A 17,667-nucleotide genomic window follows, 5' to 3' on the forward strand; every position below is an offset into this window, starting at 1 on the left:
TTAAGGAATGCCAGTGGTAGAGAGGTAACCGAATCAGTTGATATAGTGAAATTACTGAGCGAGCACTTTGCAAGAGTATATCCAGGTGGTGATATTGCAGGAATGAAGGAACCAATAGCTTATACAGGAATTGTGGTGAATGAAGTGGAGGTGAATAGCCTATTACAAAACCTTAATGTGAATACATCTGTGGGATCGGATGGTATACCAGCTCGGGTTGTACGTGAAGCGGCTAAAGAATAATTGTCAGTGCCCTTGACCATTTTGTTTAATTTGAGTCTCGGATCTGGGTTAGTCCCGAGGAGGTGGAAAGAGGGGAAAATAGTTCCACTGCATAAAGGAGGTTCCAAGGCTACGGTTGCAAATTACCGACCGATCAGCATATCAGGAGTCGTTGTCAAGGTCTTGGAGAAAGTAGTCAAGAGAAAAATACAGGAATGGATAGATGATAATGGGATACTGCATGGGAGACAGCATGGTTTTGTGAAGGGTAGATCATGCCTCAGTAACTTGCTCACGTTTTATAACACAGTGATGGCTGAACTGGATAAGGGATGTGTTTGCAGTGATACTGCTGGACCTTGCTAAGGCCTTTGACAGGATACTACATGGAATTCTAATCAGTAAACTGCAGCATATGGGGATGGATATAGGGTTGGTGAGATGAAGAGATATCAGAGAGTAGTTTATTCAGGAGTAGAGTCCAAAAGACAGCCTGTGACTAGTGGTGTGCCGCAGGGTTCTGTTCTTGGACCACTACTATTTAATTTGTTCATTAACACTATAGGAAAGGATCTAAGAACTGTTAGATCCCTTCCTATAGCGTTAATGAAGGAACTGTTCATTTGTTTGCTGATGATGCAAAGTGGGATAGAGCAATAGTAAATGCACATGATGTCAAAATTTTGCAGGATGATTTGGATAGATTGGAGGACTAAGCTAAGGAGAATGGATGTCAGTTTAATGTGGCAAAGTGTAAGGTTATGCATTTTGGGGTGAAAAGATTAGCAGCAGTATACCACATTGGTGGAACTGTACTCCAGGAGATTGATGAGGCCAGGGATTTGGGAGTGTTGGTGGATAGGGAGTTGAAGTTTAGGGAGCACATTGCAAAAGTGGCTAAATGAGCTCACCAAATCACTTGGTTACTGAAGAATACTTTGACAAACAGAGACAAATAAGTTATTGTTTTTCTGTATTAAACCTTGATAAGACCCCATCTTGACTACTGTGCCCAGATTTGGGTGCCAGGGTTTCTTCATGATGGGGAGCAGGTGGATAGGATCCAGAGGTGAGTGACCAAGATAATAGCAGGTTTATGAAATGAACCTTATGAGAACAGGTTAACATTTGTGGGTTGCAGAAATTGGTTGATAGGTAATTGAGACATTCAAATTACTGAAGGGTTTCTATAAGATTAATTCGAGGATATTTTTGAGAACAGGACTGGTGGTTGGAAGACTAGGGGCTATCCATGGAAACTGGGCAGGAGTGTGGTTAGCAAGGGTGTTAGAGCTAGGTTTTTTACTTGGAGAGTGGTAAATGAGTGGAATAAGCTGCCAGAGTCTATTGTGGGTGCCATGACTGTGAATGAGTTCAAGGCAAAGTATGACAGATACTGTGTGAATGTTGAATAGTTGTTCTTGGCATGATGTTAGGGCCTCCCTCGATGAGTCTAAGGACTCCTTGGAGTTGCCCGTAATAATAATAATAATATCCTTTCCAAGAGCTTTTTGTCTGGTGATTCATCAACAGAATTAGTCTGATTTCTTTCAGTATTTGAGGTCTCTGTAGCAGGAGATTTTGGGTGTATTGTGGTTGCTAGCCACAAATACAACCCTCCTCTTTTCTCATCCAGGCTTGGGAATGGCAATTGTGTAGTTAGATAACTGAAGTTCTCTGCAAATTCAGCTACTAGCTGCTTTCATCCTCTTGCACTTCCTGGAGTATATAAAGTTCCTTGTGCATGCAGTTTAGCTTACTTTCATGTTCATAAAAGTTTATGGGCACTCTTCTCCTTCATTTTTGACAATTAAGAAAATGGGTTACCAAGTTTAAACGTGGCTGTACCAGCCTTGAAGATGATCCACGTGAAGGACGTCCAAAAAGTGTAACAACAGCAGAAATCATTGATCAAGTGCACGATATGGTATTGGATGACTGGTGAGTCAAAGTGAGTGAAATTGCTGAGACTATAGGCATTTCGAAAGAACGTGTAGGATATATTTTGAATGAAAAATTGCAAATGAAAAAGCTTTGCACCAGATGGGTGCCGTGCTTGCTCACAGCAGATCAAAAATGCACTTGCATGAAAATCTCTGAACAGCCCTTGGAATGTTTTAACAAGAATAAAACTGATTTTGTGCGTTTTTTTATTACTATGGATGAGACTTGAAGTCACCATTTACACACCACAATCCAAACAGCAGTCAAACAGTGGACAGAAGCTGGTTGTTTAGCGCCAAAGAAGACAAAGTCGGTTCCATTAGCAGGAAAGATCATGACATCGGTGTTTTAGGATGTTAAAGACATTTTGTTTATTAACTATCTTGAAAAGGGTAAAACAATAACCAGGGAATATTATTTAGATCTTTTAACCAGACTAGACGAAAACATTCGTGCAAAAAGACCCAATTTGCAGAAGAAAAAAAAATCATCTTTCATTAGGACAATGCACCTGCCCACAAAGGTGTTTTGGCAATGGGAAAATTAAGGGATCTGTACTATGAATTATTGGAACATTTCACCCTATTCCCCCAGATTTGGCTTCCTCTGACTTCTATCTCTTCCAAAAGCTAAAATACTTCCTTGCTGATCAGCTTTTTTCTTCGAATCAAGAGGTGATTGCTGCTGTAGAGAGTATTTTGCAGATCCTACTGAGAACTGCTACAGGGACGGGATAATGGCGCTGGAACATCACTGTAATAAATGTATTAGTCTTAAAGGAGATTATGTCAAAAAATAAAAATAATTTTGAAATTATAAATTTGTTTTTTCATTGTTAAGCCAAGAACTTTCCAGACCACCCTCGTATGTGGTAAGTTGGAGGCAAAATTATTAGATGGATTACCTTGCTGGATGGAGATGTTACTTAGATGACCAATGTAGGTGACATAGCTGAGCTATTTATTGATTACTTTAATAGAGTGTTCTAACATCCTAGTACAGCAGGCTTTATTCCTAGAAGGATAACGAGTAATGATGTAGTGAATATAGAGATTAGAAGTGAATGAAGAGGATTTATTCCGAATGCAGAGTCATTCGGAATTTCATCTAATCACCCTGCAGTAAGGCAGGGTGACTAGATGAAATTTCACCATGCGTTTTGATGCTGTGGCAATGATTGTCTTTGACTTTTCTGTTTAACACCCCAACCGGCCAGGATGTATATATACGTCCAGATAAATCTGGATACGATTCTGTAACACCTATTGAATAACATGGATAAGAAGTGCAAGTTGGTCTCACTATTTCATCCACCTCGGCCAGTAGAGAGGTTAATGAAAGTCTTGCGAATGGATAGTTCTTTGAGATTATGGAGGTATCAAACTATAAGCCAGTTTATATTTCTTCTGTAGTTGTTAAGATTTTCGAAAAATTGGTAAGAACTTGTATACTGAATTGGCAGATGAAGTGATATTATTTATGCAGACCAACATAGATTTGTTAAGGAGTGCTTTTTTAATAATCTGGTCATTTTTTACAATAGAACAACAAGAGTAGTGGATGAGGGTAAATCACATAGTATCTTTTTTTTTTTTTTTTCAATGGCATTTCACAGGGTGCCACATTACAAGTTGATTTTTTTAAGTTGCAACATATGGGTTTGGATATCAGGATTAGATTGGTAATTGCTGGATATTATAGCTGTGCATGGAGAAGCAGTATTGGGTAGTTGGCATGTTACAAGTGTAGTTCCACAAGGTTCTGTACTGGAACTGTTACTGTTTAATCTTTATGTCAGTGATATTGTCACAGGAGTACAAGGAGATATTCTGTTGTTTGCAGATGATGTAAAGCTTGAGTAGGTTATTAGTAATAGTGATGTTTTGGCTCTTCAAGAGTTTTCAATAAGCTGGAATGATGGGCAAATGATTGGGGATAATTGTTTAGTGCAATTAAATGTAAGGTTTTTGGTATCCATCCACAGATGGGATGCTTCATACTCATTTGATGGGATTTTGCTGGAAGAAGCAAGAGATATTGTGGTGATTTAAGATAGAAATTTGAAGTTCAGAGGACATATTGCATTTCTGCAATATTGAGGAGAACAATGACTATGAGAGATAAAAATGTGGTAGTCCTATTGTATAAAGCTTTAATCAGACCATATATGGATTTCTGTGCTCGCAACTGGTCACTGGGCTTTGAAAGGGATGAAGCAACCCTCGGAGAGGGGTGCAGAGATGGATAACAAAAATGATATCAGGGCTTTCCAACATTGGTTATGATAATAGACCGATGGCATGCAGACTGCAGAGTTTGGCAGATAGAAGATAAAAGAGAATGTGATTGAGACATTTGAGACAAAACCTTACTAAATGTAAGGTTTTGGTATCCATCCACAGATGGGATGCTTCATACTCATTTGATGGGGTTTTGCTGGAAGAAGCAAGGGATATTGTGGTGATTTAAGATAGAAATTTGAAGTTCAGAGGACATATTGCAAAGGTTGTTAAGATATCTCAGAGAATTTCTGCAATATTGAGGAAAACATTGACTATGAGAGATAAAAGTGTGGTAGTCCTATTGTATAAAGCCTTAATCAGACCATATCTGGATTTCTGTGCTCGCAATTCGTCACTGGGCTTTGAAAGGGATGAAGCAACCCTCGGAGAAGGGTGCAGAGATGGATAACAAAAATGATATCAGGGCTTTACAACATTGGTTATGATAATAGACCGATGGCATGCAGACTGCAGAGTTTGGCGGATAGAAGATAAAAGAGAATGTGATCGAGACATTTGAGCTGCTAAAGGTTGTTATTGTTATTATAAACTGATGAGATTTTTTCATGTGATATAATAGGGGAAGGACAAGAAGCCATCTCTGGAAGTTACAAAAGGAAAGTGGTCAGTAAAATGATAAATAAAGTTTTTTGCATGGTGAGTGGCAAAAGTGCAAAGTTCATGAGTTTGAGTGTTATGATAGACTGTGTATGAATAGTGTTGATTTCTGATGAGTCTTTTGACTCCGTGAAAGTCAAAAAGATAAATAATTCTGTTTGCAATCCTTTCTTTTAGGCTTACACAGTGATCCGAATGCATTTTGAAAATTATGGAGACAACTACCGTGTTTGAATAAAAAGTTTAGTTTAATATAACTAAAATCTACATTCGACGTTTCGACCTTTATGTCAAGGTCATCTTCTGGAGCATACAACTATACACAGGAAACAAGCTACACTACAATCAAACTGGTTTGTTAAAGACACTGACCAACCGCTACAACAATTGTTGGCCTGACCTCTGGTGGAAAAAATAAAAAATAAAAAATTATACATCAACGCTAGAGTCCTATTATTATCTGTTGGTTGTAGAAATACATTGGGCACAACAACAAGTATCTATCTGTATACATTCCAGCCAGTTGGTATGGAATGGTTTCTAATACTAGCTGAGGATTGGCTAGAGTCCTGATTTATGCTGGATCTTACATATTAGGTAGGCTGAATGTGTACCATCCAGATCCTTGGAATTTTCATGCCATCTTTGTTGTTGATATTTGGGTGGTTTATTAGGATTTTGCAGGCTTCCTTAAATTTCCTTTCATACCAGGTTTTTGTGCGGTGTAAAGAGCAGGTGCTTTTCCAGTTGATTTGGTGTAAGGTGTTGAGTGCGTGGTCTGAGAGGCCTGCTTCGCCATAATGGTTATATTTAATGTGTCTAATGTGTTCTTTCTTGCGTATAGGGATTGTCCATCCTGTTTCACCAATGTACGATAAGTTACAGGTGCTGCGGATGCAATAGACTCCAGGATGTGCTAATGGGAGGAGAGGATCCTTAGAGGAGTTGAATATGGTTTTAAGTTTAGTGGGTGGTTTAAAGGTGGCATTGAGGTTATAATGTTGTAGGATTCTGTTGATTTTTTCCGATAACCCTTTAACGTATGGGATGGCTATGGTTTTACTGTAATCTAGAATCGTTTTTGTTGTAGTTTTATGGAGTATTTTATTAACAGTATTTTTGTTATAGCCATTATTTATGAATGTGTCGCTGATGACTTTTAGTTATTGTTTCAGGGCTTGCTGGTTAGAGCAAATTGTTGTAGCTCTGTTTTTAAGGGTGTTAATGACTCCATATTTTTGTGATGGGTGGTGGTATGAATTAGCATGTACAGGGTGTTCGGGATAAATTTGACAGTTTCATAAGGAAAAAGAAAATCTTCTTTGTATCTATTAAATTTAATGAATTGACAAAAAAACATTACAGGCAGAGTTAATTACAATACTATCAACAAGATTTACTCAAAATAACCACCATTAGCATCGATCACAGCTTCAATTCTGCTTCGGAACCTCGAACAAGCTGATGCTACAGTCTCCCTGGGAAGGGCCGCAAAAACTGTTTTAATTTTATCCATTAACTGGGCTTTTGTATTACTTGAAGTGCGATTGGTGTCTTTTTCAACTGCGCCCCATACAAAATAATCCATGGGGTTAAGGTCTGGGGAGTTTGGAGGCCAAACATTTGGACTGGTGAAGTCGTAGAAATTTTCAGACAACCATTTTTGACTTTTCCCAGAGGTGTGGCAAGGGGCCGAATCCTGCTGCCATACATACGGCCTACCATTGGCTACCCTTGTTATCCAGGGCTTGACTACAGTTAGCAACTCCACGAACAAAGCCCGAATTCCAATGCCAGGGTTCTTCAACACCTGTTCCTGCAGATTTGCGAGGAATTCTGCTGTACGAACGCAATCAGATCGTCTGCTAGGGATCTTTCTTCTTGCTACATCCTCGTAGTCACCATTGCAAGTCTCTAGTTCATGCCTGATTGTTTTTACTGTATTCAGGGAGCATTGGGCAGCAGTCGTAATATCCTTATTTTGATGGCGGGCACGAATCATCATGATACAAGTTATTCTCTTCCATGATTCAGGTGGGTTCCAGCTATCCATCCTTTCTGACATCTTGTATATGAATGAAGAAGGGTCCAAACTTTTAAATGAAGAGAAGTGTGTGTTAATACATGTAACTTACGGAAAAATATAATTAATTATAAATATGTCAAATTTATCCTGAACACCCTGTATGTATTGGCCACTGTGTGTCGGTTTTCGGTAGACCGTGAAGGATAGACTGCCTCAAGGAAGACGTGTGACTAGTGTGTCTAGGAACGGGAGCGAATTTTGGTTTTCGATTTCGATGGTGAATTGTATGCGTTCGTGTTGTTTGTTCAGGTGGCTAAGGAACATGTTTAGCGTTTGTCGTCTGTGTGGCCAGATCGCGAACACGTCGTCAACGTATCTAAGCCAGACTGTTGGTCTTAGCGTGGCGGAATCAAGAGCCCTTTGTTCAAAGGTTTCCATGTAGAAGTTAGCGATTGGGGGGGAATAGTGGTGAGCCCATGGCTGTACCTTCTTTTTGTAGGTAAAATTTGTTTTGCCACACAAAGTAACCGGACTGTAGTACGTGGGCAAAGAGTGCCATAATGTCAGGCGGAAATTTGTTCTGTAGTAGGAGAATTGTGTCGTTGATGGGGACATTAGTGAAAAGGGCAGAAACATTGAAACTGATTAATAAGTCATCTTTGTCGAGTGTTATGTTTTTAATTTTGTTTATAAAGTGTTGTGTGTTTTTTATGTAGGAGGGGGAATGACCTACAAACTCCTTGAATGTTGCCGCTGTTGCCTGAAACAGGATGGACAATCCCTATATGCAAGAAAGAACACATTAGACACATTAAATATAACCATTATGGTGAAGCAGGCCTCTCAGACCACGCACTCAACACTTTACACTAAATCAACTGGAAAAGCACCTGCTCTTTACACCGCACAAAAACCTGGTATGAAAGGAAATTTAAGGAAGCCTGTGAAATCCTGATAAACCACCCAAATATCAACAACAAAGATGGCATGAAAATTCCAAGGATCTGGATGGCACACATTCAGCCTACCTAATATGTAAGATTCAGCATGTCAGGACTCTAGCCAATCTTCAACTAGTATTAGAAACCATTCCATACCAATTGGCTGGAATGTACAGGTATAATCATGATGTTAATATATATATATAGATAGATACTTGTTGTTGTGCCCAATGTATTTCTACAACCAACAGATAATAACAGGACTCTAACGTTGATGTATAATTTTTTTTTTTTTTTTTTTCCACCAGAGGTCAGGCCAACAATTGTAGCGGTTGGTCAGTGTCTTTAACAAACCAGTTTGATTGTAGTGTAGCTTGTTTCCTGTGTATAGTTGTATGCTCCAGAAGATGACCTTGACATGAAGGTCGAAACGTCGAACGTAGATTTTAGTTATATTAAACTAAACTTTTTATTCAAACACGGTAGTTGTCTCCATAATTTTCAAAAATGAATTCTGTTTGCAAGTTATCTTCTCCTGGTAATTTTCTGTGTTTTGTTTCTTTCAAATTAATTTCTAGTTTTCCATTGTTATAGCTTTCTCATTTTCATTATCTGTTTGCTACATGTTTCTTTTGGAATTATTATCAGTCCATAATTCAGAATAAAAAAAAATCAGAAATACTGTTGTTTAAAGTTCACTTCTTATTCACTGTTGATGCTTTGATATATTTTGTTTATATCTGTTATCTAGTAAATCAGAAATAATTTTTTGTCAACAGTTGTCATTTCTTATTCCTCTGTTAGGTAGCATACCATTTATGAGATGTTTGTAATTTTGATTTAATTTCATCATTCCATGTTTTACATTTTCTTAAAAAATTATTTGATTTTCTTAAAAAAATTATGCTATATTCCATGCAACGCTAAAAGAAAGAATTATCCTATACTTTCATTGTTCTTGCTGTTTTTATACAGTTGTTTTTGGCATCATTCTGTCTTATTGCATCTGTAATTCCTCTGTTTATATAGCCAATGGTATATTCATTAAGTACATATGTACCATTATTATTATTTTTTATTCTCCAAATTTTTCCAAATCATTGCTTCTATACTTTGCTGTGGCATATCCTGTCACCATACCATTCTGTGAGCTTTTACTGAATTTCTGCACCTGCTGTATCTTCAGCCAGCAAATGTCACAATTACTTTATTCTAAAAGTTTCTTTACTTCTTTTAATCCTTTATCCAAGTGTAAGTTAACAAAGTTTGCATGTGAAGTATCTTCACGACTGAGCTACTTGTATATAGAGGATAATGACTTTGCATAATTAGCCTTAGTATCCCATAATGCAAAGCACATCCCCTTTCGGACATGTATGATGCTGTGCATTATGGGAAGGGCAACTACACAGACCTTTACTTCAACCTTTATTGAAGTGCAGGGATACCTCTTCAACTAAGATTAAGGTAATTCAAAGTCACATATTTCCTATATACAAGTAGTAAAAAGTGTATCACCTTATTATTAAATTACTCTGCCTCAGAGATAGATGTCAAAAGTTTCTTCACTTGGTTCAACTATAAATTATAGACACCAAGAAATTATATTCTTGGTTTAATCTTTTATCCAAGTGTAAGAAAACAAAGTTTATGCACAAAGTATCTTCATGACTAGGCTTCTTGTATACATCTAATGATTTCACATCAATTGCCTTAATGTATCCATAATGCAAAGCATACCCCTCTTGGACATGTTTAATACTGTGCATTATAGGATGGACCACTACCCAGACCAGTTTTAACCTTTATTGAGGTCTTCTTGTCAGTGAGAACAAGACCTAGAAATTATATACCATGGTTGAAGTAATGCAGAAGTCATATATTTCCCATATATAACTAGTGAAAAGGTGTATCACTTTATTACATTCCTCTGGACCAGAGAACCAGTCATTAATACTGTGCATTATAGGATGGACCACTACCCAGACCAGTTTTAACCTTTATTGAGGTCTTCTTGTCAGTGAGAACAAGACCTAGAAGTTATATACCATGGTTGAAGTAATGCAGAAGTCATATATTTCCCATATATAACTAGTGAAAAGGTGTATCACTTTATTACATTCCTTTGGACCAGAGAACCAGTCTGGGGTAGTGGCCCTTCCCATAGTGCATAACATTATACGTGTCTGAAAGGGGATGTTCTTTGCATTATGGGATACTAAAGCAATAGATGTGAAATCATTAACCTCTGTATACAAGTATTCCAGTTGTGAATACTACTTCACATGCAAACTTTGTTTACACTTGGATAAAGTGGATTAAACCAAGAATATAATTTTTTGGCATCTATCACTTTATGCTGTTCTTTTGTGCATATAGATAAGCAAGTCATTGTGCTTGTTTTAATTTAGCTTGATGACTGATTAATGAAGTATATGTACCTCACTTAAATAAAATGAGATCACGCTTATAGTTGTATATGCTGCATTTACGATTGTGAGCTGTTGGGGAAGAGGAAATTTTTTTTACCTTTTTTCTTTTTCTTTTTTTTTTTTTTTAAGAATGGGATTCAGAACATCAATCCATCGTGACTATTGAACCATGTACCTAATTAAAGTTAAGTATTTTGTTTCACACACAGACTATGCCATCCAGGCTGGCTGAGTGGTTAGCATATCCATTCTCCAGTCCCAAGATAAGATTCAAATGGATTTGAATCTTATCTTGGACATTGATTTTTGTGATGTCCTTCATTCATTCATATAAATCCATACATACAGTATATGTATACTCTCTACCAAGATGGACTGGATTACCATGGAAGACCCCCCCCCCCTTCCTTCATTGGAGAAAGAGGCCTTCCTCATCAATGAACAGGATCAGAGGCTACTCATGCACATACTATAACTTGGTTCTGTCAGACATTGTCAAGTCAACCTTTCATCCTCAAAAGATCTGCCAGTTACTAGTACAGTTAGATCATCAAAATTTTGACATTAATATTTCATGTTTTTCTTCAAGGAAAAAACTGATGTATGGAGATAATAATTATTATTAACCAAAATTTTGCTTAGTCACCCAGGCATTGGTACAAAGATATGATATGCACATGCATGCAGACCAGCCATAGGAAAGCTGACACAGACTGGATTTAAAATGACATAATTCCCCCATCTTGTCCTCTGTGGGCACAGGGAGGTGATGGTCTCATCATGATAGCCTCTCAGATTTTTTGTAGTAAGAGGCAGCCAAATTTATTTAGATTAAATAAGTGTTGTAGAGCTGTGGCAGATTCCAAAAACAGCATCTCAGATTTGTATTTATATCTGTTTAGTTGATAGCCTGTCCTCCCCCCCCCCTTCTCACAGAATCCAATCATCTGTATTAGTGTATTGTCTTCAGCAACCGAGTGGCTGTAGTGTTGATGTTGGACATATTTTCTGTGTTCATCCAGTAGATGAACATAGACCATAGTTCTACAACAACAATAGTCACCTAATCTAAATAAATTTGGCTGCCTCATTCTACCAAAAATCTGGGTGGATGTCATCATTAGACAATCAGCTGAATGATTAAGATTCCCTCACCTTATGTACAGAGTGTGCCAATTTGGACATTATGATTATGCATTTTAGAATCCAGTCTGTATTTGCCTTCCTGACATCGTGCTAGCATGCATGTGCATATAAAAGTACATGAAAATACCTTGATGACAAAGGGAAAATGTCAGCTAATAATGTAATAAAAAGTTATTCAGTTATTGTTCCTAAGTTCCAATTATCCCTTGAAGCAGAAATCATTGTGATAATTGTAGTGTATCCATACTAGATGCATAAAATAAAACAAGTTTTTCTTTTCTTTTTTGTTTGTTTTATATACAACAATGTATAATTATTAAATGAGTATGAATTGCTTGTTCTTTTCTGCTTTAGGTTTGGAACCTCTGCCATCTACTAGCAAGGGCCCATCATTATTCCAGCCAACTACTGAAACATTATGGAATATAAAGTCATCTGAAAACAGCATTAATGATCCAACTTCACAACTAGCAACTCTGTATGCTCTTTCGAAAAAATGTGTTGACACATCATTTGATAAATGGTTTGCATTTGTGTAATTATTTCTAAATTATTTCTTTTTCAATGTTTAATACAAATCATTAAGTAGTTGAGAAAGATTAAACTTAAGATTTATTAAGAATTTATATTGATTCTTCTTAGAACTATGATTTTTGGCTTATAGCATTGAGTTAAATTTTTGGTGTGTTTTCCATAGTTGTATGAATATCTGTAAAAGTGTTAGGCATTTAGAGTGAAGGTAGTAAAGGCCTTTACATGATTGGAAACAGGTCTTACACACTTGTTTTTGGTGTTTTCCCCTTCTCTAGAGTAGGGGAAAACTTTCCATGATTGGTCTCTAGAGCAAGGGTTCTGGACTATGCAAAAAAAATAAATAAAAACACATACACACTCATACACACACAAAAAAAAAAAAAAAGAAAATCAATCAATAAAATAAAATCTTAGTCCACCCAGAATACAAATGTGTTATAGGTTAGTAGGTTAGCATATAACCTTTCGTGAATGGGAGCAAAAAAAAACCATTTATGTTGACTCATCTTCCAAAATATACATTGATCCCTAGAAAAAGTTATTAATCTGCCCTTCTATCCCTTAGCAGTCACTGTCAGGATGATTTTTGATATTTTTATTTTACTGTGTCTGTACTTGACTGTTGTACTATACATTTCTTGATTACTCATTTATTTTAACCAAAAAATTAATCTAGTTTGTCTTTGTGAGGTAATATATATGGATGGGTATAATAAATATACATAGAGGTTTGTAATTGTCTTTAGGGAGAAGATGAATTTTGTCTCCCTCTTTCAGACCACTGCCCTGCCTGAAGTAGCTTGAAAAAGTTTCATGTTTGGCCTCTAGTGCAGAGTTTCCAGACTTTGTAAAATAAAACTTTTAAAAAAATACAAAAAAGTAGACAAAATAATAAAAATGATTAAAAAAAAAAAAAGAAACCTTTAGCTGACTTGATAGGTTTACAACCTTTCATGGATGGAAGATACATAAAAAAATAAACTAAACCTAACATGTCTGTCACTAATTTGACTTGGCATCACCAGGATCATTTACTAAGATATTTTAGAATAAAATGTATTACCATGCTTTGTAACTAGCTGAGTAAACTTGCACACAAAACAGCATCTCCATATGGTCTAATAAGGAAATGGAATTTCTTCTGTGCAAAACTAGCTTCCTATTAACAGTTTTTTTTTTTTTTTTTCCAAAATTTACCTGTTATTTGTCATGTCTCGAGTATGATCATATTTAACATTTTCAATTTTCTAATATACTTTTAACTGCATTCATCTATATCTTGGTCATTCTTTGGAGTTTTTTCTTGCTATTCTAGTATCAGACAGCTATTTTTATAACCTTTTCTTTCCCTTTCTGTTTAAGTAATAACTATGCATCTTAGATTAGCTCTGCTTACACATTCTTGAATGCAAAAAATGTCAACTTCATTTCTGATTTATCACTTTTAACATGTCAGCGCTGTTCACTTCCCTACTTTTTCTCAGGAGTCATGTCTAATTCAAGTCTCATGTTCCTTACCTTACACATCTCAGATCCATAAGTTAAAATTGATTTGAGCATTGTCTTGTTATACTGCTAGTTTAGTATTTTGGTTGATTACTTTCTTATTCTGTGTAAATTTATTCAGCTAGTTCTTTTGCTATATTACCTTTGTTTATTATCTATTTCCCAATTTAATTTTCTTGCCACTGTCAATGAAAACTGTACCTAAATTCTTGAATTAGTTTACTTGTTCCATATGGTTTTTATTTAGGAATGGAGTCCGTTCTATTGATTGCCAGACATACAAAAATGTTTTGGGAAAATTTGGAGAAAAGAGCAAAGTTAATAATAATGGCAAATACCTGTTGGATTTCTGCTCAGGATATGGACTGGTTATTACTAACACCATGCTCCAACATAGAAATGTGCACAAATTCACATGGAAAGAAGAGGCAAGGAATAAGAAAAGTCTCATTGGCTATGTTATTGTTGATATAGTTCGCCTACCGTTTGTAGGTCCCTGCTTCGCGTCTTTCCAAGAATAGTCGATTCATGCTGAAGGGGAGAAAAAAATGATGGACGTCTGAATTGGTCGCCAACACGTGAAATTACATGCTTTATAGGTAAAATTTTCCAACTGTTATACAAGCAACATAGTTAACTACAATAATCATAAAAGAGAAGTTAATTTTCCGACCTGTAATAATAAACAACTCATCCCACAATACGGACTGATTACCCTAGCTTCGGAATGGGTTCTCCTTTTTCTGAGATGCGCAGAAGTGTCAAGGGACCTCTAATCGGTGGGCGAACTATAGTGATGTTTTCTCTCTGGTGTAGGACACTAGAGTGTACAGTGGATTTGAAATTGGAAGTGAGCACCATTTAGTCTTGAGCAGGATAAAAATAAATTTCATATTGAAAAGAAGAACATGTAAGAAAGTTTTAAAGCAAATAAAAGTTGAGTAGCTCTCAGATGTGAACTGCAGACTAAAATACACAAACATTATTGAAGAAAAAATGAAAGAGTTTGAGAACAGGAACCAAACCTTGGAGAGTCACTGGCAAATCCTGAAGCAAACATTGATTGATTCATCCAGAGAGGCGTGTGATGAGTTTGTCTGCAAGGATAGAAAAATGTTTTTCAGGTTTTCCAGATTCCTGGCTATGTTCATAGTGTTCATCTTTTTAATTGCCAAAACCTTTTAAAGCAGTTATTCAATTTAGTAAATGAAGTAAATATTTTCAATTTTGATATCACATTTAATGCTACTTGTTGTAACATGATCCATTATTATTAGAGCATGGGTAGTACTCTGTGGAGTCCTGAGACTCATTGTAGGAGAACCAAACTGTCACCACACTATCTATTGTACCTCTCGTTGAAATTATTAACAGACAAAGCACTCACAACTGACTCAGGCAACCCATTCTAATTATTCACCACTCTCCAAGGGTCCTTACGCCCTTGCTAAGCACACTCTTATCCAACTTCCAGGAATGACCTCTTCTTCTGCCCCCCCTCTAGCTAAGTGCTGAAACATTTCTCCTACATTAATTGTACAAAATCCTTTAAGTAAATTAAATGTTTCTACATTATCCCCCGCCTTATTTTTTCCCTATCAACCAACCCTTGCAAACCATAAACCATCAATATATCATCATAGAGGATATTCTAACCCACTCAAGAACTTTATCACTTGTCTCTGGATCATCTTCACCACTACTTCCTCATCACCAAAAAACCTAGGTAACCAGACCTCAGCATGATAATCCATATGTTGTCATAGCAAGACTTTATAAACAGAAATGATAACTCCCTTATCACTGTTTGTTAGCATGTTCTTCAATAACCAAGTATTCCTGTTAGTTACCTGCCTGCTTCAGCAAAATGCCCAATAAATTTCAGCTCCCTACATACTAGGGGGGCAGCTTAAGAGTCAAAGCCGTATAACTGAGATGAGATCTCAACATAGCCTTTAAAGGAATGTAGACTCTAACATTTTGTATTTATTGCTCAGAAAGATCCCACCAGTTTTTGCTTTTTTTGTTTCAGTCACTCCTATTATATTGATCTGGTACTTATCCAATTCCTCAGGTAGCTCGATTTCTTTGCTATTCAGGCTTATGTTGACAGTATCTATCTTGATCTGTGGTGATGTTGAGTTGGTGTGTGTTTCAGAATTTGTTAGAGTAGCTGACTTTTTGTCCTGGTTCCCTGGCAAAAACAACAGGGGCATTGTTTAACCAGGAGACTCCCCAGCAGGTATGAAATTCTGTCATGTTGTAGGATCATTTTTATTGTGGTTTAAGCCAATAAGGATACAATTTGGTCGGTTAAATCCCAGATAGCCAGCCCATCCTCGTTTGTTCATTATCCAGGTAGATAACTAACAGGGTGCCCCACAAGAAGGTGAGGATTGGACACCCTGTTAGTTATCTATCTGGATAATGAACAAACGAGGATGGGCTGGCTATCTGGGATTTAACTGACCAAATTGTATCCTTATTGGCTTAAACCACAATAAAAATGATCCTACAACATGACAGAATTTCATACCGGCTGGGGAGTCTCCTGGTTAAACAATGCCCCTGTTGTTTTCGCCAGGGAACCAGGATGAAAAGTCAGCTACTGGAACAAATCCTGAAACACACACCAACTCAACATCACCACAGTTCAAGATAGATACTGTCAACATAAGAAGCCTGAATAGCAAAGAAATCGAGCTACCTGAGGAATTGGATAAATACCAGATCAATATAATAGGAGTGACTGAAACAAAAAAAAGCAAAAACTGGTGGGATCTTTCTGAGCAATAAATACAAAATGTTATATTTAGGCAATGACAATCAAGAAAAATATCAGAATGGGAAACTGGACAATGAGACTTATTTGTGCCTGTGATCTCACAAAAGGTTCCACTTTTGTGAAGTGGAGGAATTTTTTGAGGCTTTAGAGGAAGCAATTGACACGATGAAAAATGAAAAGATGTTCCTTGTTGGGGATCTAAATAGCAGAGTAGGAAACGATTGTCAGACATACAAAAATGTTTTGGGAAAATTATGGAGAAAAGAGTAAAGCTAATAATACCACCAAATACTTGTTGGATTTATGCTCAGGACATGGACTGGTTATTACTAACACCATGTTCCAACATAAAAATGTGCACGAATTCACATGGAGAGAAGAGGCAAGGAATAAGAAAAGTCTCATTGACTATGTTATTATTGATAGTGCTGTTATCTCGCTGGTGCAGGACTGGAGTGTACAGATGATTTGAAGTAATCATCATTTATTCTTGAGCAGGATAAAATTTAATTTCATATTGAAAAGAAGAACATGTAAGAAAGTTTTAAAGTGAATAAAAGTTGAGCAGCTATCAGATGTGAACTATGACTAAAATGCACAAACATTATTTAAAAAAAAAAAAATGAACGAGTTTGAGAACAGGAACCAAACTTTAGATATTCGATGGCAAGCCATGAAGAAAACCTTGATTGATTCAGCAAAAGAGGCATGTGGTGAGGTTGTCTGCAAGGATAGAAAAATCAGAACTCCATGGTGGACACAAGAAGTTAAAGAGGCAGTGAAGGAAAAGAAGAAAGCATATCAAAAGTTCCTGGCAAAAAAGTCAGCTTGTACTCTTAGAGAATACAGAGACAAATGTAAGAAAGCTAAACACTGTGTAAAACTAACTAAACAAAAGTCATGGGAAGACTTTGGTAAGAACATAGAAAATAAATATCAAGAAGGTGGCAAGATATTCTGGAGGTTGTTGAAGAAGCTCAGAAATGGAGAAAAGAGTGCTGTAAAAGGAGTTAGAGATGATAAAGGTGACATGAAAACTGGAGAAGAAGATAACCTTGAAGCATAGCGTAATTACTTCGAAAAATTGCTAAATGAAACAAGTAGTGATAGCACAGTTGTAAAAAACACTCAACAGGCATGCAGTCAGGAATACATATCCATACTTGAAGTAGAAAAAGCCATCAAAGGCCTGAAATGTGGAAAGGCAGCAGGAGTAGATGATATTCGACCA

The 17,667-nt window shown here is 36.7% G+C and overlaps 1 protein-coding gene across 1 annotated transcript in view; it reads left to right on the top strand.

Moving 5' to 3' along the window:
- Positions 1 to 17,667, top strand: part of LOC150108789 (UV-stimulated scaffold protein A-like) — a 289,257-nt gene that overhangs the window by 117,369 nt on the left and 154,221 nt on the right. Inside the window, exon 3 of the mRNA XM_090414259.1 lies at positions 11,966 to 12,146. Coding sequence (XP_090270385.1) covers positions 11,966 to 12,146 — 181 coding nt within the window. The remainder of the gene's footprint in view (positions 1 to 11,965; positions 12,147 to 17,667) is intronic.

Source organism: Typopeltis vanoorti, chromosome 2 (genome assembly GCF_054136105.1).
Source record: "Typopeltis vanoorti isolate ZY-2024b chromosome 2, IOZ_Tvanoo_1.0, whole genome shotgun sequence".
NCBI classification, from domain to species: Eukaryota; Metazoa; Arthropoda; class Arachnida; order Uropygi; family Thelyphonidae; genus Typopeltis; species Typopeltis vanoorti.